Source organism: Meles meles, chromosome 1 (genome assembly GCF_922984935.1).
Source record: "Meles meles chromosome 1, mMelMel3.1 paternal haplotype, whole genome shotgun sequence".
NCBI classification, from domain to species: domain Eukaryota; kingdom Metazoa; phylum Chordata; class Mammalia; order Carnivora; family Mustelidae; genus Meles; species Meles meles.
In genome coordinates, this window is record NC_060066.1 from 38704021 (window position 1) to 38723238 (window position 19218).

A 19218-nucleotide genomic window follows, 5' to 3' on the forward strand; every position below is an offset into this window, starting at 1 on the left:
CCACAGATGAGGACTCTCCTGATAAAATTTTTCATTGGAAAGGATTTTGACAGATACCACTAAATGAAGTGTCAGCTGTGGTTTGAGAAAAGATCTAAGAGTTTTCCATCTTAGAACTGAAATCTTAACATAGTTACCTCCTTCAGTATAAAGTAAGATGCTCTCTCCTGTATGGGTGTGTGTGTGTGTGTGTGTGTGTGTGTGTGTGTGTAAGTGTTTTTAAAATAAACCTGACCATTTTGAAATAGATAGATGTGGTCTCTCTGAACTGATGAAAAGTCTTAATTATAGAAATGAAAATGATATTATTTTAAATTTTATATAGTAATGGGAATAAATAGTTCCCTCTGTTGCCGAATAGAATTCTAGTCACTTTGGTAACTGGCTATGTTTAATATAAATGAAGTTTCTTATACTTAAAAGTTGTTTGAGAACAAAATGCTATTTAAGAAAATGACTATCAACTATCTGACTTCCTGCCTTTTTTCCCTACTTTATAAACAAAATAGTGTGTGTAAAGGACATGAAATAAACATCTTGTTCAAGATCTGTTGTATAGTGTCCATTAAATAAACACAAGTTCCTATCTCATTCTTCATTAGTGCCACAAAATGCTTGTAAAATGTTGATATAGATACTGCTTTTATCCAGAGTTCATTTGATACCATTGACATTTATTTAAAAGAGGCCAGGCAATCATTTATTCCTTCAAATTTGCTAAGATTTACCTGCATTTTTGTTACTTAGAAGGCTGAAATTTGGCCCTTCACGTTTTTTTAAATCTTTAAATTTTATTTATTTATTTATTTTAAAGATTTTATTTATTTATTTGACAGAGAGAGAGATCACAAGTAGGCAGAGAGAGAGGAGGAAGCAGGCTCCCTGCGGAGCAGAGAGCCCGATGCGGGGCTCGATCTCAGGACCCTGAGATCATGACCTGAGCCGAAGGCAGCGGCTTAATCCACTGAGCCACCCAGGCGCCCCCACGTTTTTTTTTTAAAACCATTTTCTCATACCATTTTTCTCATAGTAGAAGTGAAAAAAATGGGCCTTACTTGATTTCTGGGTGCCATTTCATAACTGTTATACTCCAATTAATTTTTTGAAGTATTCTTTTGAAATTTATTCTTTTTCTTGATTGTGAACTACTTTTTTTATTCAGAACCTAATTTTAATGCCAATTCCACTTTCTTCCCTAGTTAATTGCTCTCCACTGTAGTCCCATTTCACTTTGAAAAGTGTTTTTTTATAATAGTTTGTGAGTTTTTAAGTCTGTCTTTCATGCTAGATTGGAGCCACAGAAGGGTAGGTTAAAGATTTTTTAAATTCAACGTAGAGCAGGTGTTCAATAAAGTGTTTTTCAGCGCCTGAATATTAGCTAGGGCTTTTTGGCAAATACTTGTGCATTCTTAGATCACTTTCACACATGCTTTATATTCTTCCTGTCTGCCACACATGTGCTCTTATCCTCAGCAACATTGTGATCCATATGGGATAATTTTATAATTGATACCTCATTGTTTTAATTTGCTTTTCTTTGATAATTACTGAAGTTTAATATTTTCTGTGTATGTTAACAGCTTCGTTTTTAGTTTTTGTATATTTCTGAATTATATATTTATTTCTTTGCCTATTTATTTGTTAGGTTTTACTGTTTTTCTGAAGGAAGGATTTATGTGAGCTCTTTATGTTCTAAATCTATACACTAAATATCTTACTACATTTTCTGTATTTTTCTGTTTTCTAAGCTTATAATTTTTTTAAAAGATTTTATTTATTTATTTGAGAGAGAGAGCACAAGCAGGGGGAGGGGCAGAGGGAGAAGCAGTCTCCCTGCTGAGCAAGGAGCCCAGTATGAGATTCTATCCCAGGAACCGGGATCATGACCTGAACTGAAGGCGGACAGATGCTTAACCTACTGAGCAACCCAGGGGGTCCTGCTTAAAGTTTTTATGTAGACAAAGCTAGCAAATTCTCATAGTTTTTTTTGTTTGCTTTTTTTGATGAGAGACTATTCTTTTCTGCCTACTGATTTGATACTTTGATTTTCTTCTACTTTTATTTATGTCATTTAAAAGTGTTTAAATCATTGATCTGTAGGTTTGTTTTAATGGTATTAAGCATATATTTTCTTTTTTTCTTAGAGATTTTATTTATTTATTTGACAGAGATACAGTGAGAGAGGGAACAGAGGCAGGGAGAGGGGAAGAGGGAGAAGCAGACTCCCTGCTGAGCAGGGGGCCCAGATTTGAGGTTCAGTCCCAGGACCCTGGAATCATGACCTGAACCTAAGGCAGATGCTTAACATCTGAGCCACCCAGATGCCCCTAAGCATATAATTTTCAATAAAATACTAATGAAGCCACTTATGGTGTCCTCGGTTAAGATTACTTTTCAAGCCAAGTGAGAGTGCTTATTTGCAGAATTTAACAACAATATACTTGTTTTGTTTGACTGGTACACCATTGAAAATAATCTGCATTTGAATGCTGGGATGAGGCAGGCATTCTGCCCTAATACTCAGCTTTACGGCTTGTTTATGTCTGGTAACTGTTCTTAATTTAACCACTGGTATTTTGGCTGGTGACTCTTTTGATTAGACATTGCCTTTACTAATTGTCAGATATTTTGAATATCATCCTTGGAGCAAGCCTTGCAACTCTGTGTTTTCTTATAGTGAGACCAATTTATATATTCATGTTTGTGTAAGCTGGAAGACGTGGGCTTTGCCAGTTAATATTTGTTTGATATTTGACAGACCACTTTATTTCATTGAATTTGTTTCCTCATCTAAAAAAGGGATGATGTGTTTCAGTTTACTTCACCGAGTTGTGAGACTCATAAAATACTCCTTATAACTATGAAGTAGTATAAAAATTAAAGCCAGCACTATATCTATGTTCTAGAAAATGTTACTGTTTATTGTTGTTTAAATGATATATTGAGGGATAGAAACCTTTCATTTCATAATTGAGTTAAAAGGCTTACTGTGTAGATACCTTGTTCGAGCTTTAGTATTCAAATGGATTGTTAAAATAATACTGTGTCACAGATAATTTTAAGATGTATCCATGTATTAATATGCATGATTGGATATTGTGTCATTTTTTTAGTAGGGCAAGATATGAGGTGACCCCTGAAGTGAGGGGAAGAGTTAATTATACAAAGAGAGAAAAGCATAATGAAAGATGGACTTTATAAACTTTACACATTTGATTCAGGTCTTCCCTCTCCACCTTTCATCATTCAGGGCCAAATACAGGCCTTGCCCTCTGTATTCTTAAAAGCTTCATAAGGACTGAGACTGTCTGTGTCCTCACCTTCAACATGTAGCACCTTTAACAGAATCTGTGTTGAGAGAGTCAGTGACATAGATATTTGTCAAAAGAATAAAAAAATGGATGTCCAAATTAGTGTGAATTTATACAACTATTATGAAGATCTTTTGTAAGTATAGAATCATAGAATTGGAATGAACCTTTGAAATCATCTAGTAAAACTAGACAGTTCATGAATCAGTGTAATATCTTTGGCAAATCTTTAGTCTTGCTGTGGATTTGTCTAGTGGCCAATTTTTTACAGCACTAAGTCAGACAGATCTTGAGACTTTGAAGTACAACAAGTCTATTTAATCCTGAACTTTCTCTAATATAGGGCACAGATGCAGAGGTAACAAATCAAAGAGTAAATGAAGGATTAATGACTTGTTGGTTGGAAATAATGGAATGTTAAGAGAATGAAAATTGAAGTCTAGGTAACTGAAAAGGTCAGAATTGAAGTAATTAAACATGACACAGTTTTATAGACTGGTGTTGCTTTTGTTGCACCCCCCTGTTCTTTAATTTTTATACCAGGAGTGGGGGGAGGGGAAAAACCCAGGCGCTCAGGACAGCGCCAGCACCGTGCACACCTTCTGCAGTGGTGCGTTGCGATGGCCCTCAACAGCACTCCTGCCTTCCACTCTCCCACCTCGGCTGTAAACCACTAATTTAGGTGGTATCGCTTCTCTTTCCATAACTGCTATTATCTATTCACTTATTATTTACGAAGTGCTACCTATAGCCAGGCAGAGTTCCAAGCATTGTGGATAATCAGTGAACAGAACAAAGATCCCTGCCCTTGTGGACCCTTTCTCAGTGCGGTGCTGTCTGCAGTCAAATGCTCTACCACTGAGCTATATCCCCTCAGTGCGGTGCTGTCTGACAGAAACATGAAATGAGCCACAAATGTAATTTAGAATTTCCTGGTAGCCGCATTAAAGAAAAAAAAACGTGGTAGGTGAAATTAAATTTTCACCTCAGTGGGTTAAGCCTCTGCCTTCGTATCAGGTCATGATCTCAGGGCTCTCTGCTCTCTGCTCAGCAGGGAGCCTGCTTCCCCTCCCCCCACCCCCACCCCCCCATCCCACCGCCTGCCTCTCTGCTTAATTGTGATCTCTCTCCCTCCATCAAATAAATAAGTAAAATCTTTAAATATATATATAAAATATATTAGTATACAGCACTAATATATTAAATACTATATCTAATAATAATGACTTAATTTAAACATTAATACATTTTATAATAATATTAATATATAAATATCATTTAAAGGTATAATCAGTTCAAAAATTATTAATGAGGTAGTTTATTTTCTCTTCTTAGTACTAAGCTTTGAACTTCGGTGTATATTTTGGATTTATAACATAACTCAGTTTGGGCTAGCTCTGTTTCACATGCTCGGGAGCTACTGTGTTGGGCAGTGCAACTTTAGAACGTAGACCATCAAGTCAGACCATCTGGTCTAAGGCAGAGAACAAGTTCCTCGTAGGACTAGAATTTTCAGATAATTCAGGCTCCTTACCCATGGTGTGAAGCCTTGTGTGATGCAGCTCCCATGTGTCTCCCAGATCTCATCTGGAGTTAGTGTTTTCCTGACTCACTATACTTGAGTTTTCTTTCTTGAATTCAAATATGGGAGGCTTTTTTCTGAATCATGTTTTTGTTTGTTTGTTTGTTTTAAATCTTGTTTCCTTTGTGTAGACTGTCATGCTCCCGGATAGCCAGTTACATGGTTAGCTCTCTTGTGTCATTTAAGACTCCAGCAAAAATGGCTGTCAGTCCTTCTTTGATGGCTTTTCATTCTTGGTCAGTAGCTTTCTGTTTTATTGTCCTGATAGCAGTCATTACTGTTTTTTTGCCTTGCCCTGTTTTCTATTACATTGTCATCAAGTTATCCCTTCTTTGTAGAATATATGCTCTATGAGGGAAAGTACACTTCTCTTTTTATTCATTGTCATATCCCCAGCAACTGTTTTAATTCCTGCCATGTAATTGATGCTTGATAAATATTTATTGAGTGAATAAAAGGCATTCTGGATCAGGGATCTTGTACTAGAGTGGATTTATCAGGTAAGTCAGATCCTTACATTACCACTGAGGAGTGTAGGATTAAGAAATGGTTTAGTTTTAGGGTCTTTTAATTTGGAAAGGATTAAGGGAAGTTGGCACCTCAGAGGTTAGGGGAAGGAGGTCCGGGTTGTTAGTTTGTTTCTTTTTTCCCCTTCCTCCTTCTTTCTTCCTTTTTAACTTCCTTCTCTCCCCTCCCCTCCCCCTTTTTCTCCCCTCCCCTCCCCCTTTTTCTCCCCTCCCCTCCCCCTTTTTCTCCCCTCCCCTCCCCCCTTCCCCTCCCCTTCTTTCTTATATAAAGAAAGCAGACTTATCCAAAGCCAGCGCATTATTCAAGTACAAATAAACATGTACAATACATTTATGACAAAATATATTAAGGTTACATGTAAATATAAACCATCTTCCAGTTTGTTTAGGAATTTTAACATGGTTAGGGGTTTTTTTTTTTTTTAATGGAGATAAAATTCACATAACATAAAATCAGCCATTTTAAAGTGAACAATTCAGTGGTCCGAGTGTATTCACCATATATAATCACCACCTCTGTCTAAATTCAAAATATTTTCATCACCCAAAACAAGTTGTACCTTGTTTTCCCCATCCTGCTTCAGCCCCTGGCAACCACCAGTCTGCTTTCTTCTTCTAAGGATTTATCTGTTGTGAATATTTCATATAAATGTGTGCTTTTGTTCTGGCTTCTTTTACTTATGTTTTCGAAGTCCATCCACATTGTAGCATGTGTTGGTGCTTTATTCTTATTATGGCTGAATAGTATACCACTGTACGTATATACCATATATTATTTATTCATTCATCATATTTTGGGGGGTTACTTACATATTTAAGAGAGAGACAGAGGGAGAGGGAGCATGATCTGGGGGAGGGGTGGAGGGAGAAGCAGACTCCCAGCTGAGCAGGCAGACCAACTGGAGGCTCAATCCCAGGCCCCCAGGATCATGACAGGAGCTGAAGGCAGGCACTTAACCAGCTGAACCACCCAGGTGCCCCTTCATCTACCTGTTGATAGACATTCGGGTTGTCTAAACTTTTTGGCCATTGTGAATAGTATTATTATGAACATTCCTATATGTATATTTGTTTGAGTACTAGTTTTCAGTTATTTTTAATATATACCTAGGAATGGAATTGCTGGGTCATATGGTAATTTTGGGTAATTTTGTCTTTAACCTTTTTTATTTTCTTAAACTTTTTGAGAAACTAAATACTGTTTTCCACAGAAGCTGCACCATTTAATATTCTCACTGTCAATGTCCGAGAGCTCCATTTTCTTTACATCTTTGCTAGTGCTGTTTTCTATATATATATTTTTATTCTAGCCATACTAGTGAGTGTGAAGTGGTACCTCATTGTGGTTTTAATTTGCATTTCCTAATGACCAGTGATGATGATGTTGAACATCTGTCTTTTCATATATGGCTAATTATGTATCTTTTTTGGGAAATATATGTTTAAGTCCTTTTGCCCATGTTTAAATTTTTTTTGTTGTTGTTGAGTTGTAAAGAGTTACTTATATATTCTGAATAGTAGACCCTTATCAGATGTGTGATTTGCAAATATTTTCTCCCATTTTGTAGGTTGTCATTCACCTTAATATTATTTAATTCATAACATTTTTCATTTTGAATTTGTCATTTTTCCTCTTGTTCCTCTACTTTTGATATTATACTTAATGATCCATTGGCAAACCAATAGTCATGAAGATTTACCCCTATTGTTTTATGGTTTTAACTCATATTTAAGTTGTTGCCCTATTTTGAGTAAATTTTTACATAATGGTGTGAGATAGGGGTCCACCTTCATTCTTTTGGCATGTGAATGTGCAGTTGTCCCAATGTTGTTTCTTTTTATTCCCCTAATGTTGTTTCTTTTTTTTTTTTTTTTAAGATTTTATTCATTTATTTGACAGACAGAGATCACAAGTAGGTGGAGAGGCAGGCAGAGAGATAGGAGGAAGCAGGCTCCCCACTGACCAGAGAGCCCAATGTGGGGCTCAATCCCAGGACCCTGAGACCATGAAGTGAGCTGAAGGCAGAGGCTTAACCCACTGAGCCACCCAGGCACCCCATCCCAATGTTGTTTCTTAATGAGACTTGAGCCACTGTCGCATTGGTGGCAGTTGAAACAAACGTCTTCCAGTAATCACTTTCACATTCTGCAGTATTTTTTTTTTTAAGATTTTTATTTATTTATTTGGCAGACAGAGATCACAAGTAGGCAGAGAGGCAAGCAGAGAGAGAGGAAGGGAAGCAGGCTCCCCACTGAGTGGAGAGCCCCATGTGGAGCTCGATCCCAGGACCCTGAGACAATGACCCGAGCCGAAGGCAGAGGCTTTAACCCATTGAGCCACCCAGGCGCCCCTCACATTCTACAGTCTTTTTTTTTTTTTTTTACATTCTACAGTCTTAAAGCAGTTTTTTGTTTGTTTCTTTTTAAAAAAAGATTTATTTATTTATTTTAGAGACAGAGTGTGCATATGTCGGGGGTTGGAGGAACAGAGAGAGAGGGAGAGAGAGTCTGAAGGAGACTACACGCTGAGTACAGAGCCTAACACTGGGCTTGATCTCACAATCATGAGATCACAACCTGAGTCGAAACCAAGAGTTGGACACTCAACTGTGCCACCCACATGCCCCTTCATAGTTTTTATATATGTGCGTGTGTTTAAGTATATATAAATAATTATTCAAGTATAATTAACATAGTGTTATATTAGTTTCAGGTATGCAATATAATGATTCAACAACTCTCTACATTTCTCAGTGATCAAGATAAGTGTACTGTTAATCCCCTTTACCTATTTCACCACCACCCCCCAGCTCTCTTCTGACAACCACTAGTTTATTCTCTATATTTAAGAGTCTGTTTCATTTGTCTCTTTTTTTCTTTGCTTGTTCATTTGTTTCTTAAATTCCAGACATGAGTAAACTCATAATGGTATTTGTCTTTCTCTGACTTATTACTTAGCATTATGCCCTTTAGGTCCATCCATGTTGTTGCAGTTGACAAGATTTCATTCTTTTTTTTTTCAATGGCTTAATAATATTCCTGTGTGTGTGTGTGTGTGTGTGTGAGAGAGAGAGAGAGAGAGAATGTGTAGGTGAATGGACACTTGATACCACAATAAACATAGTGGTGCGTAAATCTTTTTGAATTAGTGTTTTCATTTTCTTTGGGTAAATACGCAGGATTGGAATTACTATATCATATGATAATTCTATTTTTAATTTTTTTGAAGACCCGTCATACTGTTTTTCACAGTGGCTGTACCAGTTTGCATTCCCACCAACAGTATATGAGGGTTCCTTTTACTTCACATCATACTAATGCTTGTTGTTTCTTGTGTTTTTGATTTAGCCATTCTGACAGGTATAAAGTGATAATCTCATTGTGGTTTTAATTTGCATTTCCCTGATGATGAGTGATGTTGAACATCTTTTCATATGTCTGTTAGCCATCTGTATGTCTTTGGAAAAATACCTATTGAGCTGCTCTGCCCATTTTTAATTGGATTATTTGTTTTGTGTGTGTGTGTGTGTGTGTGTATGTGTTGAGTTGTATAAGTTCTTTATATATTTTGGATATTAACCCCTTATTGGATATCTCTTTTGCAAATATATTTTCCCATCAGTAGTTTGCCTTTTTGTTTTTTTGATGGCTCCTTTTCCGTGTAAGACCTTTATATTTTGATGTATACCAATAGTTGAGTTTTGCTTTTGTTTCCTTTGCCAGAGGAGACATATTTCGGAAAATGTTTCTATGGCTGATGTCAAAGAAGTTACTCCTGAGTTTTCTCCTAGTAATTTTATGATTTCAGGTGTCACATTTAGGTCTTTAATCCATTTTGGGTTTATTTTTATATATGGTGTAAGAAAGTGGTTCAGTTTCATTCTTTTGCATGTAACTGTCCAGTTTTTCTAGTACCATTTGTTGAAAAGACTGTCTCTTTCCCATTGTGTATTCTTGAGTTCTTAGTTGTAGATTAATTGACCATAAACATTTAGGTTTATTGCTGAGCTTTGTGTTCTGTTCCATTGATACATGTGTCTGTTTTTATACCAGTACCATATTTTTTTACTCTTTTGATTACTACAGCTTTGTAGTATAGTTTTTCTTTATTTTTAATTTACACTGTATCTTTCTATTATCCCATTGTCGGGTATTTGAACTTTCTTTCTTTTTCTTTTTCTTCTTATTTTTCTTTCTTTCTCCTTATCATACAGAAGAACTTTGCCCTTCCATCAGCTTATCTTGAGGTTATATTTGCTTGTGGTCCTTAGAGCAAAAGTAGATGTATTGTTCAGAACTTCTAATATCACTTGGGTATATTTAAAAGCTAAGAGGGTGCTTTCAACAAAAATAGAGGCTTTCATAGATGGCACTTGAATAAGGTTTGTCAAGAGAGGCAGTATAGAATAGTGGTTAAAAGCATAGATTATAAGAAGACAGAACTCACATCTTGGTTCCATCTTGTGTGTGACCAGAGGAATTTACTAAACCTCTGTGCAGTAACTTTCTCATTTGTCAGATGGTGGTAATAATAGTATTCGCTTATAGGGTTGTCTTCAGGATAAATGGATAATGCATGCCAAATGATTAGCACAGGGGCTGGCACAGATAACAGTGGCTCTATTTCCATAGCTACTAAGAATGTTTCCTTTCCTTCTTCTTGCTTTGGCTGCTTTTCTCCCTCCTCCCCATTTTCCTTCCCCTGACAACCTTTGTTTGTGTTTCCATTTTCCTAGTCTTTCTCTGGAATTTTCATTTTTGAGTTTTCATTCTCAGGGCCAGCAATCCAGGATTTGGGTGAGTTAGGATGACCTGGCCAGAAGAGGAGAAGTGGTCTGGGCATAATCGCTTCCTGCAGGAGCCTCTTGGCAAGCCACCCTTGTTTCCTTTCCTTTGTGTAAAACTTTCGAATTTTATTTTCATCAAGAATTAGTGACGTCACAGGGAAGAATGTCTGAATTTATTTTCAGGACGGATAGCTGTGATATTACCTCAGCATCAGAAGATGTAGGAAATAGTGATTTCTGAGGGTTATGTTGATTCTTGGGACGGGTTATGTGCTTTAGGAATGACATTGATAATTTTAAAGAAAGGAGAAGTTTAATACTGAAGTTTTTTTTTTTAATCAGTAAAATGTGTCATAAGAGTGACACATAATATTTGTGAGGAAAAAGAAGTTCCCAGTTTGTTATCTTTTTAGCCTTTTCCTAGAGGTTTAGTGGTCATTAGAAAGAAATGTTTGCTACCAGAGCTCGTTTGTAAGAGTTTATCTAGCATGGTTTTTCAATTTAGTTTTAAAACTATCTTTCCAGTTAACAGAAGATGAAATTGCAACTATTCTTAAATCTACTCTGAAAGGACTAGAATATTTGCACTTTATGAGAAAAATACACAGAGATATAAAAGCTGGAAATATTCTCCTCAATACAGAAGGACATGCAAAATTGGCTGATTTTGGAGTGGCTGGTCAGTTAACAGTAAGTGTAATAATTTTGGAACCACTTGTGGGCTATATGTCCAGGTTTGTGACTGAATGTTGATAACCTTTTGGAGGAGGTGATAGGAAGAAATACGTAACTACATTTTTCTTAGAGAGAAGGAGCCATAATTTCGTATTCTTTATTATTTGTATTTACTATTTAAGAGACATTAAATGAATATGAAAAAATGTTATTGAAATGCTTAAGTGTTTAAAAAAGAAAGCTACCTTGATCCATTTCTGTAGCTTTTATTGTTACAGTACTATTTTTAATGGCTATCTTTAATGAAGATAGTGGAGATAAGTTACTTGTGGGCTCTTGCTTTTTACGGAATTCAGAATTCCGAAATATGTCATCAGTTGGGTTGTAGGAAAATAGTCAATATTTTATATAATCTGTAGTGTTTGAGGGTTTCACTATACAGTTTAATGAATATGTTGGCAAACAGAGTCCCTTAGTGTTTTTGTAGTATTATTTATGTCAGTGTAATGTTTTTGCAGGATACAATGGCAAAACGCAATACTGTGATAGGAACTCCGTTTTGGATGGCTCCTGAGGTAATTCAAGAAATAGGCTATAACTGTGTGGCTGACATCTGGTCTCTTGGCATTACTTCTATAGAAATGGCTGAAGGAAAACCTCCTTATGCTGATATACATCCCATGAGGGTAAGAAAATGATGGTTTGCTAAAAATGTTGATGTTATGTAAGTTGCATTTTGTAACATCAGTGTAAATAAATGAAGTAAGTTAAATAAGTTGATTTGAACTTAGGTTCTGTGCAAAAAAAATAATAAAATTATCTGTCAGAGGTTAGTGATGTTAACTTTTTTCCTCCCACTTCCTCAATTGTGAGAAAAGAAGTGAAGGCTGTATTTCTCTCTACAGTCACTGTTTTCCTCCTCTCAAAATATACCTGTAAAATTTCGCCTTGCTTTTCAATAGAAGAAAGGATTGGTAAAGTCACTGTATTTTTCAGTTTATCCATTGTTTTCTCAGTGTGGCTGTTATTCTCACTTTTCTACCCACTTTGTAAATTCTGCCTTTCTGTGTTTTTGTTTTCCTTTTTTTCTTCTCTTATCTGAAGCTAATATTTAAGAAGCCTGACTTCTAACATTGGTACATACCTGTAGGCAAATTAATCCTATTTCTTTAGGTGGTGCTTAGTGAGAAAATCAAATTTGTATTTTGAACACTATCATACACTTCTACGAACTCCTTTTTCCAGGATGACATTTTTGAGTTTGAAGTATGTACCTTACATATTCAAGTCTAACTCTCTCTCCTTCAGAGTTTGTGATGATATAGTTTGTAGGTTTCGTAGTGTGTGAATCTCAATTCATCCTATATAAGGACATCTGTCTTTGTGAACTTATTGCCCTCTAGTGGCTAGAGCCACCTCAAGAAGAAAAGAGAATGCAGAGAGGAAAGCAAGAAAGCGAGGGGGTGGGTGTGTGTGTGTGTGTGTGTGTGTGTGTGTGTGTGTGTAGAAGAGAAGATGGGGTTATATAGGGTGACTGGAGAAATGTGTGAAATAAATAGATGGGAGGAAGTATTTTGGAACATCTGAAGAAGAATAAATTGGAATTATTTCTGATAATACTATTGTGGATTGAATTTCAGTAATACAAGTAATGGTGTACTCTACTGAAAATATTTAAAAATCTGCCACTTCAAGAAGAATTCCAAGTTATACAATTGAGTATAATATGTATCATCTTCCTTGTGTATGTATTTGCTATTTTTGCTAAAGTGAAAAGTAAAAATGGCATGAATTGTTTGTTTGCAAAATTACATGAAAAATCTTAAGGTCAACATAAAACCAGCAACACAAATTCTTATTTCTTCTCCGATTATTACTTAGCTTTGGTATTTTTAGTTATAATATTTTAAGGTGATCCTCAAACTAGGTGTATTTGAATTTGAATTAGTGAGGTTAACTGAATTATCCAAGGCATCCTAGCCAAGTGCCAGAGCTGGAATTTAACCCAGGACTTAGATTATTACTCTTCTGCTTCCTCCTTGTGTTAGATCTTACTTTTCCAACCACATAGATCAACATATTAACTTTGACCCTGAGGTAGTCTCTCAGGTAGTAAAGAATTGTAGTATGTGGTTCCCAACTTTCAGAATCTTAAAATATCACTTGACAGTTTAAATTCACACATATGAAGTAATAAAAATATACTTGAAGATAGTATTTTTCTTTAAAATTCTATCTATCAATTATCTATCTACCTATCTAGCAGCATCTTTCTATCTCACTCTTTTCTCCCAGCCTAAATCCTACTCATTCAAGTCTCAGGTCAGATATTATTTCTACATAGAGTCTTCCTTGGTAGCCACCACCTAAGTAAATTTCTTTTTTAAAGATTTTATTTACTTATTTATTTAGTGAGCAAGAGGGGAAAGCAACAGAGGGAGATGGAGAGAAGCTTAAGTCTGCTGAGTCTGTGGTGAGCACAGAGCCCAATGTAGGGCTCGATCTCCCAACCCTGAGATCATAACCTGAGCCAAAATCAGAAGTCAGATACTTACCCGACTGAGCCATCCAGGGGCCCCTAAGTAAATTTCTTTCTTTCCTCCCAACTTGTGTATAGGCAATTCTTAGCCCTGCAGTTCTTTGGACAGTTTATCAAGTGTTGCCTTGTGCATTTCCAAATACAGTAAAGTTTTAAGTTGCTGTTTAAATTATGTTATCAGGGGTGCCTGTGTGGCTCAGTTGTTAAGTGTCTGCCTTCAGCTCAGGTCATAGTCCCACAGTCCTGGGATGAAGCTCCACGTTGGGCTCCCTGCTCAGCGGGAAGCCTGCTTCTCCCTCTCCTCTCCCTGCTTATGTTCCCTCTCTCGCTGTGTCTCTCTCTGTCAAATAAATAAAATCTTTTAAAAAATTTATAAAAAAATAAATTATGTTACCATTATTTATCCTTTCTCATATTTGTGAACTGCTTTATACAAAGTCCAGTATGAACTGCAAGTATTGGGAAACTCTTGAGGTCATGTGACATGTTATACAATTTTCACTTGAAAGCTCAGATTTTATCATTGGCAACAAATATGATGGTGTTCTTGAAAAGGCAGAGTCACTTGGTTCATTTTTGAGAGAATGTCAATCAAATGCCCATATCAGAATAACTACAGTTTTTCTGCCAATCATTCCTTCAGGTGAAAGTGCTGTTCCTTGAAAAATGAGGTGCAGCTTGGTCACCTGGCTGTTCAGTCACACAGGTGCTTTTCCTTGAGATAATCCTTGCTCTTCTGTGTGCAGGGCATGTGCTTTGTGTGTGTTTCTCATTTTATCATAGAGAACGTTAAAAAGATACGCATTCCAGGGTGGACTTTTAATAAAATTAATAATATTTCCTGCTTCAGCAAGGCTTAGATTCGTTTGGCGGGAGGTCAGATGGGAGGATAAAAGAAAGAGCTGTCCAAGAGAGAAAAAAGGTAGTTGACGCAGCTAAAGTGAGGACTGTGTTGTTGGCAGGGCGATTCTTTGCTCTAGCCTTGCTCTAGCCCTGCTCGGCAGTGGAATGCACTATTATGGCCTTGATCTCGGGACGGGGTTTAAATGAATGAGTGTCTTGGGACGACAGGGCTACAACGCATTGAAGGATGCTGTCGAGAGACTTGTTCGGCGGTTACCAAGGGGGTATAGCCTGGAAAGAGAGGAGAGGGTATAAGGAATGGAAGATCAGGGAGCTAGACAGCGGTCTTCCTTCTTGCTGCATAGCGGTTACCTGGAAAACTTTGAAAAACATTGTGGTGACAGAGCCCTCTCCCAGGCCAGTTATTTCAGAATCTCAGTGTTTTCAGTGAGGTTAAAGAGCCCATGAAGTGGTAGTGAAGGTATGACGGTATATCCCAGGTAGGGGCTGGGAGTAGGTGAAACTCTGATTCGTGAGTGAAATAGTGAAGTTTTCTTTTTTAGTTCAATAATTTTCTTACTTTAACCACTCCATGAAATAAATATTTCAATCTCCATTTTAATGAGTGGATTGGGTAAAATGGATATTTAAAGAATTATGTTTTTTATTAAGATGACACAACTTGGAAGTGGCAGAACTGAGTTAGGAACTTGTGCTAGTCCATTTGTTGTCTTGACAAAAAAGAAATCTCTTTTGTGTTTATATGTCAACTGTATGCAAGTGAAGGGGTGACTAGCAAAATAAAAATTTGCAGGCATTTTAATCTCATAATTTTAATTATTAATTTAAAGTACAAACCTAAATTTTTCCATTGGAAGAAATATGGACAATTTTTTTTAGAGAGAGAGCACGTGTATGCATGAGTTGGCAAGGGGAAAGGGGCAGAGGGGGAGAGAGAAAGAGAGAGAGAATCTTTTTTTTTTTTTTTAAAGATTTTATTTATTTACTTAACAGAGAGAGATCACAAGCAGACAGAGAGGCAGGCAGAGAGAGAGAGAGGGAAGCAGGCTCGCCGCTGAGCAGAGAGCCCGATGCGGGACTCGATCCCAGGACCCTGAGATCACGACCTGAGCCGAAGGCAGTGGTTCAACCCACGGAGCCACCTAGGCGTCCCGAGAGAGAGAATCTTAACACACTTCACACCCAGCATGGAGCCCAGTGCAGGGCTTGAGCTCATAACCCTGAGATCATGACCTGAGCTGAAATCAAAGTCGAACGCTTAACTGACTAAGCCACTAAGGCACCCAATATGGTAGAATTTTTTATGTTCCACTCATTTTTTTGGTGGTGGGAGGGAACAGTATACCTTATGAGATAACCAATAGTTTACAAAGTTGTCACAGTGGAATGAAGATAGGGATGATGGAAAGACAAGTGTAACAGATGGAAGTAAAGAATGCTAGTTTTTTTTTTTTTTTTAAGATTTTATTTATTTATTTCACAGAGAGACATAGTGAGAGAGGGAACACAGCAGGGACAGTGGGAGAGGGAGAAGCAGGCTTCCTGCTGAGCGGAGAACCCGATGTGGGGCTCAATCCCAGGACCTTGGGATCATGACCTGAGCTGAAGGCAGGTGCTTAACGACTGAGCCCTCCCCCAGGAGTCCCAAGAATGCTAGTTTTTTTAAAGTAAAGGGTATTGTATAATTTACTGCATATAGATGGCTATCTGGAAGAGGAGGCTAAGTTAAGATGTGGTGGGCCAGCTTCCCTATCCTGCCTTTTTACATGCTAATCCTTCTGAAATTCTCTTTGGCCAGTGTTACAAGGTTGTAGCCCTTCTGGCCATGCCTACCTTCTAGATGTATGTAAGAGAAACAGCCCCAGAACAAGGAAGCTGACTCCTAGACTGAGTTTCCTAGTCATATTCTCAGATATACCATCCTTCTTGTATGGCCAGGCTCCAGGCCTGCTCCAGACCTATGCTTTGCTTAGACCAATGAGAATTAGGGTCAAGAAGAAATGCATCAGGCTTGGATAATTTAGAATGGAGTTGCTCTTGCCTAAATAGTTGCAAATTAGTATTGTGATTTTCACTGACAAGCTTTTTGTTGGACATATACTTTGAGTGTCATTAGAAAATGGAAGTGATTAAATTGGAACTTGGCAGTGAATTGAAAATGGGTCTTTCGAAAGTTAGTTAAGGCTGAAGTCATTTGTTTTAGTTTATCATTTATCAAAGATTGATACTTTCTTTAATCATTCCTCAGAGAGAGGTAAGAGGTATTTGGAATATAGATTTTCAAGGAGGAATTTCCTAATAAAAAGAGCTATTAAAAACACTTGATTTGTTTGATGGCAAGGGATAAACTAAGTTTTATAGTTTTTTACAGCTTTCTCTCTCTTTTTTAAGAGAAAGTTGTAGTGTGTGCAAACTATATCTTTGCTGTGGTGAGAGTAATAATTATCTGTCCAGTAAAAGGCAATCATGAAATAAACATTAAAACATGTAAAGTTTTGTGAACAGGATAGGGATGAAAATGTGCTTATAAATTTACATACAGCAAATACATTAAAATAGATTAAGGTGTAATGGCAAAAAGATTAAGGAATAATGACAAATTGAAATAAGTCTGCTCAAAATGTTAAAAGAAACAAGTTTTGTCAAAACCCAATTTATTTTAAAAGGTTAAATATGAAGGTACTGAATTAATTTTGGTCAGTTAAATATAACTAAATATAATATGTAACATATAATATCAAATATAATTTTGAAGTCAGTTAGCCACACACTTTTTTGGAGATCGGCCTGTTTCTCAGCCCTGTAGGAAATAAAATTACAAAAAAAAAAAAAAAAATCAGGAAGTGAGTGAATAGTATCATTTTTCTAAATATCTATCCCTGTCCCTGCCATCAAACCTAGACACATTCTTTCTTAGCACTAAGACCGTACTGATTCTTTTATTTATTTATATATTTTAAAAAGATTTTTATTTTTTATTATTTATTTGTCAGAGGTAGAGAGATAGAGAAAGAACAAGCAAAAGCAGAGGGAGCGGCAGGCAGAGGGAGAAGCTGGCTCCCTGCTCAGCAAGGAGCCTCATGAGCGACCCCATCCCAGGACTCTAGGATCATGACCTGAGTGGAAGGCAGATGCTTAACTGCTTAATTGCTTAACCTACTGAGCCACCCCGGGCGTTCCCCCTATTGATTCTTTTGAAAACAGGTTTTGTTCTGTTTTCTTTTATTTTACAATCTTTTGTGTTTGATTACACATTGCCTGGTGTGGTGGAAGGGATAAGGACAGAAGTGTTTGAGTCAGAATAAGGACTGTTTGAGACAGCCGGCACTGTGACGGAATGTTTGGTATCAGCTGAAGGAAAGAAAATAAAAATGAGACTAAGAATTTTACTTCTGAACAATATAATATGAATGTTTATTGCCTTTTAAAAATAAGATGTTGAAATATATTGTATATTTTGGGAAGATTTATGTTAAATGTGACTTGAGACAATGGAGACATGTAAGTGGCAATTCTCTGGAAATTTAAGTTATATACAGCTTGACAATCTGTGTTTAAAAGTAAATTAGGAGTTCCTTTAAACTAAAAAAAATCTCTGTCTGTCTTTATATATCCTCACGTCACTTACTTATGAAGAAAAGAACCCTGTAGATATTTTCAACATGGAAAAGATATTTTTGATGAGTGTTTTTGCAAGTGATGTTATCTTTCTTTCCTGAAGAACTTTTTGCTTAACCTTGCTGTTTTTTCCAGCTAGCCTCTTCACCCCCATCCCTTTGGGGGAAACAATGCATTTTAATAAGTGAAATAAATGCTTCAGTACATGCAAAGTAAACATAGGCATTAGAAAAAAAAAATCACTCTATGTACTGCATATTAAAAAAGTAAAACACACAGTAGCTTTCCCCTATCTCAAATCACATGGTGCTGCTCCTTTCACAACCAAATGTACTCCTAATCCAACAACGCATTATATCCATGTCTAAGGAGTGAAAACTGAGTTATCCATTTTTTATAATATAAAACTGAGTCAATGACCTCCTTCCTGCCCAGTTAATGATAAGATTTGGTTGAGAAATCCTGGAAGACTGGGCTTGAGTAGAGGTGGTAATGGAATGATACTACGGTCAGCGTAGTTACATGTCTTCCAGCTCCCTGTCCCTACTCTGTATGGCTAGGTGGACACCTGGCCTGTCTTAGTGTGTATGCATGCACTGCCTCTTGGAAGATTCCTCACAGGCATTTAACATGTAGGACAAAAGACAAGTATCTTTAGTTTGTCTGGGGGATGTGGGGGTATTAATTCACAAAATTAATATTCACTTGTAGGAACATCCTGCATGAAAGCCTCTGTCTACAAGCCCAAGACTACAGGGTACTACCTTCTCTGCGGTGCCCTATGGAGAGGCTGGCCCAAATTCCCCATTCACTGGGCCAAGAGCCTGTAGGCAAACCTCACACCTACCCTCCCCTGCATGGGGCGGATGGGGTGGTGGCTTCAGCACTTTGCCCTCAGCCCTCATGTTTGTGGGCCTAAGGCGGGGCAGGGACTGCTGTGGCTTAGTGGTGAAGCCCAGATCATCTTTTTCTCTTGGTTTTCATAGATAAATTTTGGCTTGAATGGCATCTTCTCTGATTACAAGGCCCACTTCCTTACTTTTTATTTTATCTTTTTACCCCCATAATAGATTCTTAGGGCTGTCGTAACAAATTACCACAAATTTGGTAGCTTTAAGCAAAAGAAATTTATACTCTCACAGTTCTGGAGGCCAGAAGTCTGAAATCAAGGTGTTGACAGGATTGCAGTTCCTCCTAAGGCTCTAATGGAGACACCATTCTCTGCCTCTTCCAGCTTTTGGTGGCTGCTGGCAATCCTTGACATTCCTTGGATTGTACTGCATTATTCCATCTTGGTCTACATCTTCACATTACC

At 37.1% G+C, this 19218-nt stretch overlaps 1 protein-coding gene across 1 annotated transcript in view; it reads left to right on the plus strand.

Annotated features, from left to right (window-relative positions):
- Positions 1-19218, plus strand: part of STK3 (serine/threonine kinase 3) — a 276767-nt gene that overhangs the window by 84282 nt on the left and 173267 nt on the right. The window contains exons 5-6 of the mRNA XM_045978097.1: positions 10733-10897; positions 11401-11568. Of these exons, the coding sequence (XP_045834053.1) occupies positions 10733-10897; positions 11401-11568 (333 nt within the window). The remainder of the gene's footprint in view (positions 1-10732; positions 10898-11400; positions 11569-19218) is intronic.